The sequence below is a fragment of the Liolophura sinensis genome, chromosome 6 (assembly GCF_032854445.1).
Source record: "Liolophura sinensis isolate JHLJ2023 chromosome 6, CUHK_Ljap_v2, whole genome shotgun sequence".
Lineage (NCBI taxonomy): Eukaryota > Metazoa > Mollusca > Polyplacophora > Chitonida > Chitonidae > Liolophura > Liolophura sinensis.
In genome coordinates, this window is record NC_088300.1 from 10,577,466 (window position 1) to 10,598,476 (window position 21,011).

Consider the following 21,011-nt stretch of genomic DNA (forward strand, 5'->3'; position numbering starts at 1 on the left):
TCTGTTAGTCTTGTTTTGGAGGTTATTATTTTGACACCTGTTTTCACCATGTCCTCAGTACACTAGAATGGGTAGAATGACATGATAGTCCAGCAAAAGTTCAGTTTTTTTCCTATACTTATCTACACTCGTGCAAGGTCTTGGGAATGAAACCCCACCAGTGAAACATTTTAGTAAGTTACTGTCGTTTGGCAACTGCAGTACCAATGTTACAGCGTTCCCAGCAATGAAATTCCGTTGCACTTTCAATAAATTTTCTACACTTGAGAACTGTATGGTGGAATGTTTGTCGAACAGGGCGCTGAACCTGGCTTATGACGAGTTATTCTCATTGCGGTATATGGTAAGATAAAGATCATCTAGAGGGTTAACGTTTCATTGGTCAGTTAGTTATGGCCATTATTCCAGTAACATCATTAGATTCAGGATGTGTCTCATTGATTCAGACAGTTGCAGAGTTCCAGCCTGGGTTGTACCTAATGTACCTAACACTTAACAACTTGCAGAATTTTGCTGAAAATGGCCCAATACTCAAACATGTCCTGTAACTTGTTCTGGTGAAGCCTGGCACAAAGTTTCAATTGAGTATGTTGAACCTTTTGGATAAAGGTCTGGAGAACTGGTTCCTGGAAGACAGATGAAGAAAGTGCAAGCCTATAGTCCCATCTGGTATTGGTAGGGACTGACAAATAACTTCATCACTACAGAACTGGGCATGGCTCTGTGGGAAGATGGATGACTCCGATCAGGAAGCACACAAGGTACTGGTTCATTACTGTTTTGCTAAGTGCATGTCGCGTTAACTGCCACTAATTAACCTTATGAGCATTTGTGAAATAGGCCTCTAGTGACTGATACTGAAGCAGTGATTTGGAGTCACACGGAAACCTTAGCAACTTGCTTGGCAACAGAAAACCTACTGACTAATGTTAAAACATCATTGGCCAGGGGCTGTACTAAAACATCACATCAATTTTCACAGTCTGTAATAAAAGACACCACATCATTGGTCAAGGGTTGTAATAAAACACACCACATCAATGGTCAAGCCCTGTAATAAAACACACCACATCACTGGTCGAGGGTTGTAATAAAACACACCACATCATTGGTCAAGGGCTAAAATAAAACACACCACCTTAATGGTCCAGCTAACCACACTAGCAGTCTACACTGAGAGAATGACTTAATTCACACACATCACATTTACTTTAAGGTCATACATGCTTTTTATTCCTCTTTTTGTTTGGTTTTGTTTTGTTTTCTGAGGAGTGAGGCCTTTTCACTGGTTCTTTCTGGTGTATGTTGACTTTTGTTTCTCTCTGAGTGATGTGTTTGTCAGCTTTATGTTTTAGCACAGTTTTAGTTTTGACGGCCTCCATTTTTGCCCACAGTTCATCTTCATTGTCTGAGTCCCCTTCATCCATGACATCTACTTGCTTTTCCTTCACATCGGCTTTGTTTTCATCTGTCATCGTCGTGACATCAGGATTCCACTTGGAAGCAAACAGCAAACAATTCAGACGAGACTTGAGATAAATCTGTGGACAAAAAGAAAGAGTGGAAAGTAAATGGCCAAAATCTTGCAATCCGAACCTGTCACAAAATCTGTTAAAACTTATGTTACAATGTTTGTTAACAGTTAATAGACTTCAATCTGTTGTACAAAGATTTAAGTAAATCCTGACTTGTAACAAGGATTCACGTAAATCCTGACTTGTAACAAGGATTCACAACTGCTATGACAAAAAGTCAACTGCTTAGGCTTCGTTCTGTCTCGGCATCTCACTACATAAACAACCCATGTTACAAGAGAGAATATCAAAAATTCAACCAACCAGCCAACTGACAGACAAAACCACCTAAATGTGTAAAGCTACTGTGTCACAGCTGAAAACAGTAGATATCAGGTCATGATGAAATGTGAAACTGACAGATCACCTGGGGCAAATGACCTAAAGTTTGGCCCTGGGACTTGGAAAGTGTATCCCAGAAATTAGTAAGTTAGTTGTGGTTGTTACTGAGTGGGCGCAAGGGGAAAGCATTGAGGGTGGTCAGGGGACAATACTGACAGTTCAAGAATGTAGCAAACAAGTTCACACTTCAATGAGCAGTTAGTCTATGTTCCTACCACCAACAGTTCATGTTTTCCTCAGTTTAATTTATAATTATTTTAGTGCTTGCCCTTCGCGTCAGGTCGATTGTTTTATTATCGTTATTTTGTGTTAAATGCGAATTTGGGAGAAAATCTTTGCAGATTAAGCGTGTCTACCAAGTGCCTTCATGCAAATGGAGTGTCATGTAAAATATACGTTTTTAAACTGCAGGGCCCTCTGTATACAAAGCTGTAGCAGAATTTAACATACCACGAATTAATACTTGCAAACTCGGCCAACCACCAGACAAGATGAAGATGTCAAACTACAATCAAAGCGACATCTACACACATACGTTTGCACTGTGGCAGTTAAACATTTGTTGTTCATACTGGTGTAATTTGAATGACTGTCAATTCCTGCCCATATTTGGTAAACATGAATACTTAATTTACTGAATACTTAATTTACTGAATACTTAATTTACTGAATACTTAATTCAGTCCCCTCGGATGAAATTGTAGTCATACATACTACATTGTTCTGCATGTAGATACAAGCCACTTACAATCACACAAATCGAAATTTCCATGTGTTTTCATCTATTGATCATATGATTTTTGACGGCAAAATGCTAAACAATAATCTTATTTGTTGCTGGCGACACATAAATCACGCCTGGGCAAAACTGTATACAGGAAATCATAAAAAATGCATTTTACTTTGATATAAAGCCAATGATGATATTGTGCGAACTCCTAATGTGATAGCAACTCAAACTGCAAATCCTGTCTCCTGATATGCTGGACTTGCACACAGTGCTACTGAAAAGGGGTAAAAGTAAGGCATGGTAGTTTTCGGAAACCTCGTGTGAAATATGTTTTCTCTGTTAAATGGGGGCCTCCGTGGCTCAGTCGGTTAAAGCGCTAGCGCAGCGTAATGACCCAGGAGTCTCTCACCAATGCGGTCGCTGTGAGTTCAAGTCCAGCTCATGCTGGCGGCCGTACGTGAGAAGGTCTGTCAGCAACCTGCGGATGGTCGTGGGTTTCCCCCAGGCTCTGCCCGGTTTCCACCCACCATAATGCTGGCCGCTGTCGTATAAGTGAAATATTCTTGAGTATGGCATAAAACACCAATCAAAAAAAAAAAAAAATCTCTGTTAAATGGGAGGTTTCCAATATAAAAATGTGGGAAAAGAAACTCTTCTGCATTAGGATGACAGTTCTGATTGTAAAGAAACAAAATCTGTGTGTAACCTGACATACTGGACACGGGAAGCTGATGACAGATATTTCTTGGTGAAAATTCATTTTTAGCTGAAATATGTTTGTAAACACATTCGCTGCATAATGAGGGCTCTCAGCAGACAACCGTTCACCAAGTAAGTGTGAGGTGACTTCCAGGTAGACCTAACCCGAATAATCGTTTCGTCTGCAGTGTACATTGTGCATGTACAGTCCTGGTTTGGCTTGGTGGAACTTTGAGACAGTGTTCAGAATTCAAAGGTTTGTAATAGACATTGCCTGTATTAATACTTTCCTTGATTTCATTCATGGGTGTATTTAGAGAGGTACATGTAAGCCAACAAGTCAGGAGACCTGCACACCTCACTGTCTGTGACTTGACCCCATGAGGATTAGCAGCCAGACCTGACAAGTGCCATGCAAGGTAATGAAACGGACAGGGGGCTAATCACTCTCTTCTGTCATCTTGCTACCAACTCAAATAGCGTGAAACTGAATGACAGTAATTCGTGCGAAACTTTAGGTCATTTACCATACCTTATGTAAGAGGTGTCCAGAATCAATATGGTGGATGCGGAGAAATCTGTCCAGGCCACAGGAAGCCACCAAAGGCATTGTGGGATGGCACTGCAGGCTTCGGATACCGCCCGCAAAGCCCTTGTAACACTGGACCATTTGACCTGTGGGATAAAGAAACAGAAAGATACTTAAAGATAATTAATTACAGAGCATTATATATTTCTGTGTGTACACAAATAAAGGCTAAACTGAAGCAATACTGTATAATTGCTGCTAACATTTTTTAAGTGTAAAATAGTTTACACCCAGAAAAAGAAACATTTGTTTCAAGACGTCTCAATCTGAGCTCAGTGGTATGATGTCATAATATGTGTACAGTAAACTTTTACATTTCTACATCATCAGACACGACGTCATACATGCACAGCTGTGAAGTATCCAGGTCAACTCAATACCCTAAGCTTGGTGTTGATTGGTCTAAAATGTATGACTTCTGCAAAAGGAGTAAAAGAGAATAGTAGCAAAAAGCTGCATGAAGTATGCCTCAATTTCTTCATTTTTTTGAGTAGAATAGACTTTAACACCTTCGTTTTGCGTTTCAGTACCAAACAAGGTTCAGAGGTATTAGGTTACAAAACAAGCGCTGCTATGGCGGTGTTAAACCCTTAAACATGGGTGTCATGACAATGGCTGACATTTTTACCTTTTCTCAGGTCCATCATACCCATTTTTCCCTGTGTGTTGCCTACTATCACCTGTCTGAAAATAAAAACACAACCATAGTGGACTTCATTCCTGTAACCTAATTTCCAGATAACCTGAAGGAATGAGTTCCCGATTACAGCGTGAATGCTCATTAAGCAGTTATATCAGGAGCACACCAACAACAACACTTATGGTGGGGAAATGGAAAAGCTATAAATTCATAGATACAGAATTATTTTGATGATTTTTGATGTCAAAATATGCAACATAAATTTTTCTCCTTATTATCAGGTATGTTAATCAACTGTAAAAACATAAAAAATATTGAGGACCCACAGGATTAGACTGAATTTCAGCGGTTTCCCTCGTTGACACTTACGTTCCCTGGGGTCGTATAGTCATGGCTGACAGTGGGTACTCGTCAAATGTCATCTCCATCACTGGTCGTCGCTGAGGTGAAGACGGATCGTAAATTCTGACCTGACAAACACATGGCCAAATGAGTAAGTACCTCACAAAAGTTGAAATAAATCTCTGTTGAGAGATTTGAAGGACGAACTATGCTAATCTAAAATTGTTTAAGACGGGTGGCCGCATTGTTAAATTTGAGAATTTGACAGTCAATTTAACTGACTTTTTCGACACACACTGACATGGAATGCAGCTTACACATAAGTTCATACCATTTGACAGGTACCTGAAAATCCACGTGACTCAAAGCTGCAGATGCACAAACCATGGCCATTGGAGACCTCACTGTCATGAGGAAACCCATGCCTTTAGCAGAGGGAAAGGAATAAGCCATGAAGGACTTAAACAGTCTGACTCCTGCATCGACTGATCAGACAAATCTAAAACAATATTAAATATCCAAACATTGTCTGGTTTTATGTCATTGGAGAAACATTGGTATAAAACATTTTGCCTGATAGTTTTAGACAAACAGATGAAGTGGTTTGGAAATTACTCAGACAAAACTACTTTTTTTTCCGAGTCAATAAAGCAGTACAGTGTAACATTTAATCTGCCTTGTTACTTGCTAAGAGATAATGTGACAGACAAACCTGGTGATATCCCGTGCATGTGATCACTTTCTGAGAGTCGGGGATAAACTGGATTCCTAGCACCCACACCGGTGCACGAAGGTTCAGCCAGTCATTCCTGACCTACACGACACAGAAAACATCACAACAAACTGTTCAGCGCTTCCCCTCTGTCCTTCAGCATTCAATAAATCCCCTTTATCTTGTCAGACAAACACGAAGTCAGGTATCACAGGCCATAATCCATGATCAAGTGTGAAATCACAGAATCTGATTATGAGAATATCGCGTACATGCAATGTACATTAATATTCTTGAGCATGGAGTAAAACACCAATCAAATAAATAAATAAATTTAATGTACACTTAATCCACCTTCTGGTGTATGGTTTGTCCCTATTCTTGCTTTTTGACCTCCAAGCTTACATACACATGATCACAGTTGATCCAGCTCTACATGTACATGCAGGGTTAGATCCAGAAATTTGATTTTTTTAGAAATCTGACCAAAAACAGTCGGGGGTCTGAGGCGCCCAGCTCCTGGACTTTCTTAATGCTCTAAAATCCATTTTTCTCTATTTTAAGCTGTTTCTGTGCACACATTACGAAAGGAATATATTACTGGCATTCACATTATAAAACAGTTTTTATAATCTGATTGATCAACTGGAGTTTTACTTCACAATACTTGAAACCATGGGAATACCTTTATACTATTTAATTATGCAAGTCAAAATAATCCATAGACCACAAATTGGTTAATTTATATCTTAACTTAGTTTAATAAAAAAAATTTTAAAGGCTTTGGAGAACAATTCCTCGAGTCCTTCTAGTGTATTGTTTGCACATAAATCCAAGACCATAAAAACAATTACCAGCCATTGATTTGTGTTGTGTTTTTTTTTATTCCTTGGTTCAACAGGTCTTAAATAAAACGGCAAAATAAATTAAAGACAATGTTTGGAGCCAATACACTGAGTCTTCTCAATTAAATTATCTCTCTGTACTGAAAATCCAGCATTACCGTTGTGTTTTTATACTCTGTAAATGTCGTTAACAATAAAAGCATCTAAAAAATGGCAAGCTAACATCAACAAGCCATGGCAAGGGAGGTAGCTCTTCACAAACTTTTGCGATTTTGTTATAGTAAAGTTCATGCACTTTAACCCAATACTGGCTGTTAAAAAAGAGATTACAAATGCCAGCTGACTTCATGACAAAGACAAGACGGCGTTTTTGGTAGAAAAGCTAATAATCGGCAAGAACTTGGTTGTGATAACTGGTTCCACATAACATCAAACACTTGTGCTTAACAGAAGCACATGTACGCACAAGACGTGTTGCCAAGCAACACACCGGAACTGGTTGCACTGTGCATGTGTAAACCAAATTTTCAGGTAAACATGGTTGACACTTGAAATACAAAGACATGTGAGAATGTTATGTGTTTTTTGATTTTGGTTCTCCATTGGTCCTGCTGTAGGCAGTAGTAAAAGACTAGGGGTACTGTTAAAGTACAGACTTCATAAAAGAGATTTAATGATTTTCGACAAAATCATTTGATTTTTTTCTACTTTTGATTTTTTAGAAAAGTCCGCCTGACGGACACAACAAGGCCCTGTATCCAACCCTGACATGTATAATCACTCTGACGATACATGGGTTGTTCCCAAACTCACTAGCTCCTCAGAATAGTCCGGATGGAGCAGTCACAAGAACACTGTGATAGTATTGGCACAGAGTATTGTCAGAGAGGTAATTTACAAACTAAAATTGCTGTTCACAACCTATAAGAATGTCTCTGCTTAATTTGACTTCCATACACAGGTAGACCTTGAAATGACACAACCCTAGACAATGTTCAACCCTGTGCTTCAGTGTACATCTAGCTGTTTAATTCTATAAAGTTTCCTGTGCGACGGTACATATGTTCTTGTTGCTGACTTAGAGAAGGAGATTTGTGATCTTCTGATGGACACACTGGTCTTTCATTTAAAGCTTACATTTTTAGCTTTGAAGATTGGTTGTTTGGCATTACTGAGATCCCATAACTTGAAGTCGTTTTCCTTTCCTCCCGTTGCTACCAGGTGTGGATTCTGCTCGCTGTGGCACATACAACACAGCTCTGCTCCAGCATCAATCTCCACCTACAGGAGAACAAAAACAACACCAGATCAGACCACAACGTGCAAACACACAGTCAACTTCATTATGTGAATTAGGACGGCCTCTGTGGTTGAGGTGGTTAGCGTGCCAGCACGGCGCAATGACGCAGGAGTCTCTCACCAATGCGGATGCTGTAAGTTCAAGCCCAAGTTCAAGCTGGGTTTCCTTCTGGCTGTATGTGGGAAGATCTGCCATGGGTTTCCCCTGGGCTCTGATCAGTTGGTACATGTAAGTGCAATATTCTTGAGTATGGCATAAAACACCAATCAAATAAATAAATTATGTGACCTGTATGTGACTCCAGGTTGTTTGACTTATACATGGAGGTTAAGTGGTGAGAAAACTGGGCAAGGCCTTGGGAAATCTACCGCATCCATCTTACTAGGCGCACACACGTCCATGTATGCATGGTAGTGGGCACTAAAATTGATATATAAACACACACCCATGTGTACAATACTGGATTCAATAAAGTTCCATACAAGATTTTCTGACAGCCTGAGTACTTACCACATCATCTGTATTTTCATGCCACACTTTAACAAGCCCTGATTCCACTGCTGTTAAATAATGCCTAAAACACAAAGACATCTGTCAGAGAGAATAGTTAAAATTCAAGTTGTTCTAGATGTATGTTTTTAATATTTATTTATTTATTTATTTATTTATGTGATTGGTGTTCTACACCGTACTCAAGAATATTTCACTTATATGACGGCAGCCAGCATTATGGTGGGAGGAAACCGTGCAGAGCACTTGGAAACATACGACCATCCACAGGTTGCTGGCAGACCTTCCCATGTACTGTTTCTGTTCTTTTTTTAATACACTTTGTAACCATATACATGTTCTGTTATTCTTCAACATATTTGCATGTCTAAGACGTGTTTATTCACACATGTTCTGAAGATGTTATTCTGTACAGAATGATACAATTATACTGTTGTGAAGCCCTGAAATTGGCCAATCCAATCAATGTAGTTTTGTGTCCAGAATGAAATTATAAATGTGCATAAATTTCACTGAAAGTTGCTCTTTCATGTCTGAAAAGGTTGAAAAATTAGGGGACCAGAATTGTCCAAAACACTCTACTGGAGGTGAAGTTATATGTACAAAATGTAAAACTGGTATTACAATTTAAACCAGAAAACTTTACCTCTGTAATATGACCGCTTGCCTTAATGTAAATGTACTTGCACCACTGAGTGGACAAAGTGACAGTTCTCTGTGATATACTGTTCTCTTACCCATCTGGATTGGCTACTTCTTAAATATCCTCATAGCAAACTTTGCTGACAGACTTACTTTTCATACTTTGACAGCCCACAGAACTTTCCGCTGCCACCGCTGCAAGTCTCAGTTTCATTCCATTCTCCACTGTCAATATTATAGCTGTGAACGAACTGACTTTTTGTGCCAAAGCATACCTGAAAATAAAACCATCATTGTATTATTTATTTGTTTATTTATTATTTGGTTTGAAAGTTTTACTTAAATATTTATATATTATAGGGTTTGAAAGTTTTGAAAGTAAAATATACATGCAGGAAAGTCCTAAGAAAAGAATGAACTCTATAGTTTATCAATTTGCTCGAAATGAAAAAAAAGCTGTGCAGAAAAACAATCAAAATCAAAAATTGATCAATTCAAGACAATTTAAACAACAATTATTACCTCTGTTTGCTCATGATTTCCCCAACACATACAGCATATTTCATTGTTCTTATCCAACTTTTCCACAGTGTTGACATTGTTCCATGCATTCTTTTCCACATGTACTCCTGCAAAATCGATGAAAGTTAGAGACCATGAGCAAAAGAATAAAATAAATTGCTTCAGATTATTTGCTACATGTTAAGATAGTTTCACTTTTTTGTCAATTAAGAAAAGTCACAAGAATTAAATACAAGATTCAATTTTCAGACATAACAGTTAAACTTAGACTAATGAATATTTTGCAGTAATTGAATAGAGCTATAAGAATCACAAACCAGAGACCTTAACCCCATGGTTAACTGTGAAACCAGTATGGTTAACTGTGAAACCCCCATGGTTAACTGTGAACCCCCCATGGTTAACCCATAAACCCGAGCCTAAGGGAGTTTGTAATACAAATGACACAGTCATAAGCACAGCTTTATTTCCATGTCAGGGGGCCTCGGTGGCTCAGTTGGTTAGCGTGCTAGTGCAGTGTAATGACCCAGGAGCCGCTCACCAATGCGGTCATTATGAGTTCAAGTCCAGCTCATGCTGGCTTCCTCTCCGGCCATATGTGGGAAGGTCTGTCAGCAACCTGCGGATGGTTGTGGGTTTCCCCTGGGCTCTGCCTGGTTTCCACCCACCATAATAAGTGAAAAATTGTTGAGTATGGCGTACAAAAACTGATCAAATAAATAAATCAAATTATTTCCATGTCTGAGACCTGTTTTATATTCTAGATTAGTTGTGCAGCAATGCCATCTGACTTTCAGACCGGCACTCAATGTCCAATCAACAAGCCTAACATGCGCCTAAAATGTAACAACGCTGCGAACCAAGCAGGAGAAACAACCATTTTGCATTTACCTTACGTAGGTATCAGAGATTTCTAGTTGGAAAGATGTAGTGTTCATTCGAGTGGCACAGCCACAAGAGTTACAATGTGAAACATGATCAAATGTATAGTAGGATATGTCTTTGCACAGAGTTGTATTTTAGTCTGGTACTGTGCCTAAAATTGTTTTTCAGTGGCTGTGTAGAAGAGTCTGGGATAAAAAGAAAACAGCTTGAAAAGCGTGAGATAATGCAAAAATGTGAGCGTGTTGGTGGGATATATCGTTGTGCTGTTTGTGGTAAGTGCTCAAAAAGAATGTATCACTACCAGTGACAGTAAAAGTTGTGGATGCAAAAATAGATTTTATTGGAAGAAATCGCACACTTGCAACTACAACACATCATAAAATGTTAGTGTAACTGTTGTGACTATGCCACAGTTAGCCCTACATTTTTATAAGTATCTGAATATCTTTAGTCAGAATTTTCTGACTAGAACTTGCAGCAGATATTGTGATAATCCTGACAGCATGCTGCAGTTCTAGTCAGAAATCGCTCAATTTAAAACGATTAAGTTTCAATGTGTAAAACGTGAGTGATGAAAGCAGTCCGCGCGAACACGATGGCACATACCAGTGAAAGCGGGAATGAAGAAGAGATGTTGAAGACATTGTTTATGAAAATATTGTTCATCAAAATATTATTCAAAATGAATTTACGAGGCAAAAATATAACTGCTGACGAGGAAAGAATGATTGTAAGTGCTTGGATGTAGGTGAGACAAGAAGACAAGATGGGTAATTTAGCCTTAGCAATGTTGTTTTCATTGAAAACTCTTTAATTTTTTTTTAATGGAGAAACTTCCGACTAGAACTGCAGCATGCCGTCACGCTCATCACAATATCTGCTGGAAATTCTAGTCAGAAAATTCGGACAGGGATAGGCCTATATATTGTGACCACAGGATAGAGAATAAACGTAGTAAAGAGCTGTTTAAAATGCCACGATGTTGAAATATCAATCGTGCCAGTATTATTGCAAGAAAGTGTTTTTTTTAGAGTGGCGATACAGGGTGACTTTAACGCTCAGCAGACAGGATCTGGACCTTCCATAACCTTACTCTCTTGCCACCAACATCACCACCATTACATAATTATAGGTAAATACGAGAAAACTTAGGCAACAAGATATCGGCACAATAAATATAGTCGTAACTTAGGAAATGCGTAAATAATCAACTTTTTCACCTTTTAACAAGCCTGTTTCTGATCCGACGTACACATTGTGAAAACACGTGTTAGCCATGTTTTGCACAATTTTTAACTTCTGCCACAGAAGAGCTACCTATGACGGAAATGACGTCGCCTCGACATTTTTATCAACAAACAAAATGAAAGTTTAATGCACAAAGTGTTTAACACGGGAGTTTATCTGGAAGAAGTTACCATGAGGTGAGATAGTGCAGAAAATAGAATTGGAAAACAATTATCCAGTGGTTCAGTGAAATTAATGTGACATGAAGTCAAACAGTCAATCACAACGGGCGTGATGTACTTGCAAGTGGTTGACTGGCTGATGAAGTTACCATCAGCATGATCGGTGTCAGCTGTGCACTAGCTGGGTTTTGTTCCCCTTTATAAATAATTGGAAAACAGACGGTTTAAACAACTTTTAAGACAACTGACAAGAAAAGCTAAGTAAAGACTCCAGTCTGTGTAAGGAGATTGTGCCGTCAAATTTGCACACACCTTGTACACCAGCCCCAGGTGGCTACTTCAACTCCTCTCTTTATATTGGGCTGGCAGAGTAGCAATGCTAAACCATACACTGATTCACAACATGTCGGATAAGTCCTTTCCAAACAATGCCTGTAGCCGAAAAGTGATGTCAACTTTGGCTCTTACCTCTCAGATCACTCGCACACGAAACATCACAGGTATATTCCATGCTGTAATGGCACACCAGCCCAGTATTCACGACACTGAACGTCTCACAAATATTTCACTTTGTAATAACACACCAAACTCAACTTCTCCTTACAGTCAACACTAAAGCAGCAACCTTTTGTCTTTGCCAGAGTTATGGATCTTGAAAAATTTATCATGGATGGCACCTGCGCGTTAAACTTGAAAAGATGAGCCTAGTGGTCGCCTTGTATAGAAATGATCTGCCGTGTTGTGAATACAGGGCTGGTGTACCATTACCTCATGGAAGATACCTGTGATGTTTCGTGTGTGAGCGATCTGAGAGGTAAGAGCCAAAGCTGACATCACTTTTGGACTGCCACTATTGTTTGGAAAGGACTTATTGGACATGGCGTGAATCAGTGTATGGTTTAACATTGGTTCCCCCTGTTGCTACAATACTCCACCAGCCCAATTAAAGAGGGGAACTGAAGTACCTACCTGGGGATACTCGTACAGCAGCTCTCGTGGTTCAAAACCGAGTGGGGCAATCTTAAGAGGGGCGATCCTGACAATGGCGTGTTGGTCAGCAACATTAGATAGGCCAAGATAGTGTCAGTGTACTGTGACTGGATGTGCTATCATGTGCAACCTGGAAACAAGCAGCAGGAACCTTATTAATGTTGATTTATTAACAGTGTTAACATATGTTAGATTGAAATCACCAGACATCAAGCCTGGAAATATACAGAAAGAAAAATATAAACACATTTTTGTTTTTGCAATATTCCACAAGATAATGCTGTGATTATTGTCAATATAGTACTGAGGGATGGCCAGGAGCAAAACCCAACAACAGAGTACATTGCAATCACCGAAACAAATGTGTTATCAATTTCAAACCTATTCACCATTTTGACCCATAGACAGGTGTGGCCCTATCTGTAGTATTCAATGATCTGTAAGGTCTTCCCTGGCAATCCTTACCCTCCAGTGTACAAATGGCCCCCTGTACAGACCAAGTTCTGTCAAAAGGCACGAAGCCACAGATGCCACAAAATCAACAAGAGCGTGCCCTCGACATGCTCAATGCTGGCATGACCCTTAGAGATGTCACCAGAACTGGCCCTTAATATTTTGGCACGACAGTTAATGGCCTGCATGCCCTCTGACCACGTGTAAATGACCCATGACCAAGACTGCCATATTTTGCCCTCACACATGAGCGGGAAAGCATTCCGCAAGTCACAACTGACCATCTCATTAGGTCTATGAGTCTACGATGTGTAGCAGTGCAGCAGGCCAATGGCAGACATGCTGGGTACTGAAGTGTGGAATTTCCCAAACTGACCTCGTCCTATTCCCCTACCTGCCTCAGTGTTACCACCGGTTGTCTGTTTCCATCAGTGATGAAAATATATTGCTAAGAGTCCATTTTATGTTCAGACTGTGATTTTGCACGGCTTCAGATTAAATGATGACAAATACATATATAATTGTCTGTACACGTTGTAATATACCTGTCTTCAATATTAAACACAACCAATGCACATTGGTCTGTAAACTGCAATGTTATTTATAATTAACTGACACATGTAATATAGACCAGGCACATTAACTCGTTTCATAAGCACAATAATTATGCTCCTTTTTTTGATCAGGCTGAAGGATAATCTCTGGGAACATATGTGTTTCATTGAACACTTTATCTGTATTGACAAGACGTACCTTGTCAACACCCATCAAGGATATACATGTATGTGCATTTTGTATCACTGTGTATTCATTTAATGTCCACATTTATATGTATACTGCACACACATAGGCTACTGTACAGGTATGTACATGTAGTATTAGCACTATATGTACATGTGCGTGTGTATACCTCATCTACTATCTTGATCTAAGCCTTCTTGCAATCACCTATATTGTATACATGACTGGATGTTTAATAACTGAATACAAATAGTTAATTACATGTAAGCATAGTGTCACTTAGTATTGATCTAAATTAAATACCTAGTTTCTACATGAGGTATGATATTTTACAAATTATCAACATTGTGGAAAAATTGCTGGACATATATCATGTGACCCAGATTTTAGTCTTGGTAATGATGTATTTATACCTGCCTTTGTGTGACTTTGGTACTAGGTGGATGTGTAATTAACATTTTGACGTGTGGCTCTTGGACATCTATCAAAAGCTCACCTGGGTTTGAATGGGGATAATTTGTGCTGGAAGCAGTAACCTTGTGCTACTCTTGGAAATTTTCCTCTTGTTATGGGGCATTTGTTGATTTAGTACAGGTCTTCAGCACTGGAGGCTATAGTTAGAGTACATATTCACCTAGCTTTTCTGGTAAGCCTTACTCTGAGATTGCAAAGTGGCTGTCATGGAAGTCTACACTGGTAGCTGTTGAAGTCTGTCAGTTGTTAACAAGTAAACGATCTCATATTCTGATAACAGGTAAGATTGTATTTATGTATTTATTTATTTGATTGGTGTTTACACCATACTCAAGAATATTTCATTTATGCGACGGCAGCCAGCATTATTGTGGGAGGATACCAGGCAGAGCCCGGGGGAAACCCACGACCATCCGCAGGTTGCTGCAGACCTTGTCATGCATAGCCGGAGAAGAACATAGATAGTAGAGATGGTAGGGCTTTTATTAGCTATCTGTGTAGGTGGTAGGACTTTTAATAGCTATCTGTGTATATGGTAGGACTTTACATGTAACAGCTACTTGTATAGGCAGAGATTTTATTAGCTACCTGAATAGATGATAGGCAGGGGGTTAGCCAGAAATGTGAAAAAGGGTGTCCAAACATCCCTTTTTAAGGCCATTTTTTATAGCAGGGTGTCTAGATTTCATTTCTCCTATCTCTCCGATGTTGAAAGTGCTGAAAACAGGGTGTCCAAATTGCAAAAGTTTTCAATTTTACTCGCCCAAGGATTGGTAGCTAGCTAGCACAATGATATCAGCTACCTGTATGAGAGTTACATTCTTAACAGCAGAGTAAAATGTGAGTCAAGTATAAATTGCTGTGCTATCCCACCTGGTTTAGTTTCCTAATTTTTATATATTTTATTTTATCTTCTTTATTTTCAACAGGATCGGTAGGTCAGTATGTCAGGCATTGTCATACATGTATCCAAAATAATGGTACATTTTTGTTGTCAGTAAGCATGACTGGTAGATTTTATATTAATATTGTTGAGACCTGTATTAAATGAACTTTAAATTAAAGTGAAACTACAAGATTAGTTTCTTTGTAAGTTCAATATCAATGATGTAGGTGTTGTAATATCAGCTGAAATTTGCTTTCCATACTCTTGCTTTATGCCGTAATAAAAGTATAACAGGTTATTGATCTACTTTCATGTAAATGTAAATCAAAAGTTAGTAAATATCGGGGTTGGCAGGCAGCAGGCAGACTGGTAGACTCACAGAACGCGACTGCGTCACCCAGATAAGCTGATACACTAAATACTTGCACATGTTTGTAAAAGTCAAGGAGATATATATATATATCTATACCACATATATAAAGGAATGGTTAATTTATTTATTATTTTGATTAATAAGGTAATTTCCCTTGCTCAACGATATTTGATTTCAGTATAAATATTATAGACAGGTGTAAGATTTCAACTCAACCCCTCATGATGGGTACCTGCCAGACAACCCGAACTAGAGCCCTGCATGGTTACATGTACACCAGAGTCATAGCTGAACTAGTGCTCTCTACATTTGAGCATCATTGCTTTCGCCAAAAATATCTGTCAGCAAGGAAATTCTGGCATATTGAATGTTTCTAGTGCTAAAGGTTATTAACACAAGGTTTTGTTTCTTTAATATGTGTGTACTTGTACATAATGTATTTCTGGAGATGGATATCATTCTAAAGAGCAAGAGCTATAACAAGACTTCATCAGTAGAATTAAGACATATTACCAATATTCTATTTCAACACAACAATAAACAGATTTTCACCCCATAGTTTCACTGACCAGTGTACAAGACAGGGGTATACCTGTACAAGTCCTGTGATACGTCTACTAGCTGAAGTTATACTTATAATACCTTTGTAGCCGAATGTCTTCCTGTTTTTGAGTGTATAGTCCCACAGAAACTGACATGAATCAGTCAGTAGCCAGTCAGGGCAGCTGCCCTGCACCTTAACGCCTTCATGTGGGCTTTGATGATGTACAGGGAAGGGCACAGGGTTTAAAAGTAGTTATAATTTACATACATTACATGTACATGTAAGAAATTATTACAAAATCCATTGCTCAACATTTGTGGCCAAATCGAGTCTGGAGGATTGGCTTGTGGTAGTTTTGTACACATATATTCATTTGCCTGTAAGATGCAGTACATGTGCAGTGAAGTTGTCTCAATAGATGTTGTAGTGTAGATATATTTATCTGCTTTTGGACATTGTAGAAGACATTGGTATGTTTAATTTTTTTGATTTAAAACCTTAGCTTGTTAGCAGCCTACATTGAGAATTTTACTCTAGTTTAATTTAGGAAGAAATTTGTTCCAACTATTTGCTTTTAAAGAATCAATGGATGTCATAATGTGTGCATTTTATGAATTTGTGGGTTTTAATTTGCCAGAAGGTAGGGTTTAGAAAGATATACCATAGTTTTCTTACAACAGTACATGATTGAAATTATCATCTATATTCTGTCAGATCTGTCAGACAAAACTGCACTGTGCCTATAGATAAATTTTTATATGTGGTGATTAAAGATGTGAATAAAAATGTCTGTAATTTTGTTTGGGGGTATGACTGACTACCCAAGCATATTTTTCTTCAGAAAGTGTGTGTTGAAATTCTGAAAGTTTTGCTTTAGGTTATCATGATTTTTGTATTCATCTATTATTATGCTGAACTGATAATTTGTTTATTTAATTTTCTGCTCTAGTGAAGATTTATTTATGGCCTATTTAAATCTTCAATTAGCACTACAAGGATGTAAAGATGGATGTTTATACTGTCACTTAACCTGGCCGTCTTGTATTCTGATTATGACATACATCCTTGTAGCACTACAAGGATGTAAAGACGGATGTTTATTGACAACAGGAGCTTCATACTGTCACTTAACCTGGCCGTCTTATTTTCTGATTATGACATACATCCTTTTCTGGTGGATTGGTTAATTACTGAGTGACTACCTATGAAGGATGTCTTACATTGTTCAATGATTTCCTGTTCCTCAGACTTGGTCCCCCCTGATTGGTTGTTTTAACCAGACCCATCTTACAGAGATGCAGAGGTGGACAATACACCTGGAGGGTGGGCCCAGACGTGTCAATCATGCTGCAGTTGCTATTGGTGACCGTATATACTCATTCGGGGGCTACTGTACAGGGGAGGATTTTGACACTACCCGGCCAATGGATGTCCATGTCCTTGACACAGGTCAGAGACCAAAGGTCACATCACATTTATTTTTACAGTTAAAAGCATGACATGATTTCTTTTCCAAGATGACAATGCTATATTCAGCAATTTATTTTAGTTGCAACATTTTATTCTGTGAATATTTAAAATCATGACATGATTATTTTTTGTTTGATGATAAGTCCACAAAAAGAAACCAGCATCACTAACCAGTAAACGTTTCACGGAAATGTATATGTAAAATACATACATGTGCTTTGTAAGAAAAATAGACATGAATATGAAATGAAATCTCTGATTTTAAATGGATTGTTTGTTAGTTTATCTTTGCTTAATTGGTGTGTAATGAGTGAAATCTGTTTCTTGTACCATTAACTGTTAGTTGTAATTTCCAATTATTTGTATTTTGTCCTTCCCAGTATCGTTGCGCTGGTCCAAAGTTATGCCTCCTCCAAACCCAGATTACTTAAAGTTCGTCCCATACCAGAGATATGGTCATACAGCAGTGGCAGTGGGGGAGTGTGCGTACATCTGGGGAGGTCGCAATGACAACAAGGGTGCATGCAAAATACTCTTCTCCTTCAACACAGGTATAATGTGTGTCCTGGAAGTCTGATTATTTATCTAATTGGTGTTTAATGCCATACCCAAGAATATTTCACCTAAATCATGCTGTTAAGGTTTACTAATGGCGGAAAATGGACAGGTAAAGGTAAACCACAGCCAATCACCAGGTACCTAGGAAATCTCCTTACTTACTTCAAGCCAACTCGAACAAGGTGATGTCCTGGCGAAAGCACTGTTAGCTGGCTTTTTGTCTGTGTTATCACCGACACTCAGCAAACTGTGACGTGATTGGTTTGTCAGTAAATTCGTCTTCATGCCTCATTTTACCATGCCAAGGGAGACAACAGTCTATTTTCTGAAATTCACACATTTAGGAGAATGGAAATAGAAAAATGATGTGCTTTTCAGAGGAAAAATAATTTCTAACTAATGCGTATACTTTGAAAGTGTGAAAGATTTTTCAAAACTCATGTCTTCATGTCATAAATGATCACATTCCATAATTAGGCAGTTTGAGAAGAACATTTTTGAATGGAGATCTAAACTTGCCTCAGTGGAGAGCACCTTGTAGATCATAACTGTGTATGCAGAAGTTGAAGAATTTATTGTTTTCTGGGCCTTCCTATTACTGTTTCATGCAGTCTTACACGGAGGTTGCTGGAGATGCGTGTAACCTACATGTATGTGACATATGTATTTAATATGCTACATGTACACGTATGGACAAGTTTGCGATTGCAGTTTGGTCGGTGCTTTGGTTTTTTCTGGTTTACTCTACCCATTATATATTGACTTGTATTGCATAATAAGTAAATAATTCATGGATGTGAGTCAGAATGTGTCTTTAAGCATCAAACCAAACTAAGTTATCTGTGTGTAAATGGATGTGTGTGTGGCCAGAGTCAACTCTTGGCACATGATGTGAATGCTGAGACATCTATGCGCATTTCTGTTGCAGTGACCAATAGCTGGTCTCGCCCTGCTGTGACAGGCGACATCCCTGGGGCCAGGGATGGTCACTCAGCCTGTGTTATCAATGGGAAGATGTTTATATTTGGAGGATATGAGGAGGAGGTCAGTGTTAGGGCAGATAAAGGGTAGAATAGCTTATTGTCTCCAGGGCACAATCTCCCACCTTAATGCTGGCCGTTGTCAAAATATTTAAATATTTTTGAACAGAATGTTGAAATTGTAAATGCTGTGACGTCACACAGTTATGAAATTGTAAATACTCTGATGTCACACAGTTTTGAAAATATACATACTGTGACATCACATAGTTTGGAAATTGTAGTTATGAAATTGTAAATGCTGTGACGTCACACAGTTATGAAATTGTAAATACTCTGACGTCACACAGTTTTGAAATTATAAATACTGTGACATCACATAGTTTTGAAATTGTAAAAGCTGTGAAGTCACACCGTTTTGAAATTGTAAATTGTGTTATGTCACACGGTTTTGAAATTGTGAATGCTGAGAGGTCTGACAGTTTTGAAATTGTAAATGCTGTGACGTTACATTTTTGAAATTATAAATACAGTCACACAGTTTTGAAATTGTAAATGCTTTGACAGATTTGAAATTGTCAATGCAGTGTTGTCAGATAGTTTTGAAATGGTAAATGCAGTGACGTCACAAATTTTTAAAATTGTGAATGCTGTGACATCACACAGTTTTGAAATTGTAAATGCTGTTATGCACTTTTTAAATTATAGTTTCTGTCATGCAGTTTTGAAATAGTAAATGCAGTACTTGCACCTGTATTTACATAATATGTGGGATAATAGTAATGTGTGTTTTCTGTGTTTTCTCTACAGCTTAGTGCCAGAAACTTTCAGCTACATTTTGACCTACATTTGGTCAGTAAACCAGTGATATTTAATCTCAGTATTTTGTCAGTAAAGTGTATGTCACATTTGGCATTTAAGCACCTTGTTACAATTTAAAAGAAATAACTACATGAAATTATCTTGCTGTTTTCAGATTGACAGGTTCACAAATGATGTGCACATGTTGGATTTCTCCACAATGAATTGGGTGTACATAAACCGGAAGATGCTGAAGGTGGGCAGTGTTAGGTTACACACATTTGTGAACATGTCACGTTAATTACACATTCAGATGTACAGACAGACGAACAGGAGGATGGTGAAGGCAGGAAATGTTAGGTGTACACATCTGTGAACGTGTCCCATTAATTACACATTCAGATGTACAGACAGACGAACAGGAGGATGGTGAAGGCAGGAAATGTTAGGTATACACATCTGTGAACATGTCCCATTAATTACACATTCAGATGTACAGACAGACGAACAGGAGGATGGTGAAGGCAGGAAATGTTAGGTATACACATCTGTGAACATGTCCCATTAGTTACACATTCAGATGTACAGACAGACAATGAGCCCTGTTAGAAACATATGTTACTAGCTGTGGCTTGCTGAAGATTGTTTAAAATGCAGGTATTTTGCGTCATACTGTTGCTATTCCAGTAGATGTGGACAGTAATAACAGTTTAACCTATTGTAGAGGTTCTATCGGTACTTCAAAATCAGTGTGAACTTCAGCCTGGAAGGCTAAAAATAGTTTTGATCAGTAAATTTCATGTACATTTATACATGTACTGTACTTCTCTCTACCTGGTGTACTAACATACACTTGTGTTCGGTAAAAACATTCTGAATGCAAAAATCAGAACTTCAGTTATTCATACAGTAGATCATTCATACATTGATGATTATTTTTTAACTAATCGCTCTTTATATGATTGCTATACAAATGGGTGAATAGTTTGTAAAAAAAATT

General features: G+C 38.3%; 2 protein-coding genes across 3 annotated transcripts in view; one reads left to right on the forward strand and one right to left on the reverse strand.

Annotated features, from left to right (window-relative positions):
• Nucleotides 1-1,217: 1,217 nt before the first annotated feature.
• LOC135466880 (WD repeat-containing protein 74-like) lies at nucleotides 1,218-11,619 on the reverse strand. The gene is made up of 10 exons (XM_064744635.1): nucleotides 11,553-11,619; nucleotides 9,448-9,554; nucleotides 9,079-9,200; nucleotides 8,284-8,347; nucleotides 7,611-7,754; nucleotides 5,629-5,730; nucleotides 4,944-5,044; nucleotides 4,563-4,618; nucleotides 3,878-4,020; nucleotides 1,218-1,541 (listed from the first exon to the last, which is right to left on the reverse strand). The coding sequence occupies exons 1-10, from the start codon at nucleotides 11,608-11,610 to the stop codon at nucleotides 1,218-1,220; spliced, it is 1,221 nt and encodes a 406-aa protein (XP_064600705.1). The 5' UTR covers nucleotides 11,611-11,619.
• A 36-nt stretch (nucleotides 11,620-11,655) lies between these two features.
• The window catches only part of LOC135468077 (kelch domain-containing protein 3-like), a 31,391-nt gene continuing 22,035 nt past the window's right edge, over nucleotides 11,656-21,011 (forward strand). The window contains exons 1-5 of one of the 2 annotated variants that reach the window (XM_064746114.1): nucleotides 11,656-11,756; nucleotides 17,450-17,651; nucleotides 18,053-18,223; nucleotides 19,159-19,274; nucleotides 20,187-20,267. In XM_064746114.1, coding sequence (XP_064602184.1) covers nucleotides 17,498-17,651; nucleotides 18,053-18,223; nucleotides 19,159-19,274; nucleotides 20,187-20,267 — 522 coding nt within the window. In that variant the 5' untranslated portion in view covers nucleotides 11,656-11,756; nucleotides 17,450-17,497. Of the gene's footprint in view, nucleotides 11,757-14,561; nucleotides 14,572-17,449; nucleotides 17,652-18,052; nucleotides 18,224-19,158; nucleotides 19,275-20,186; nucleotides 20,268-21,011 lie in introns of those variants that run through there. The other variant, XM_064746115.1, reaches the window with a different exon arrangement.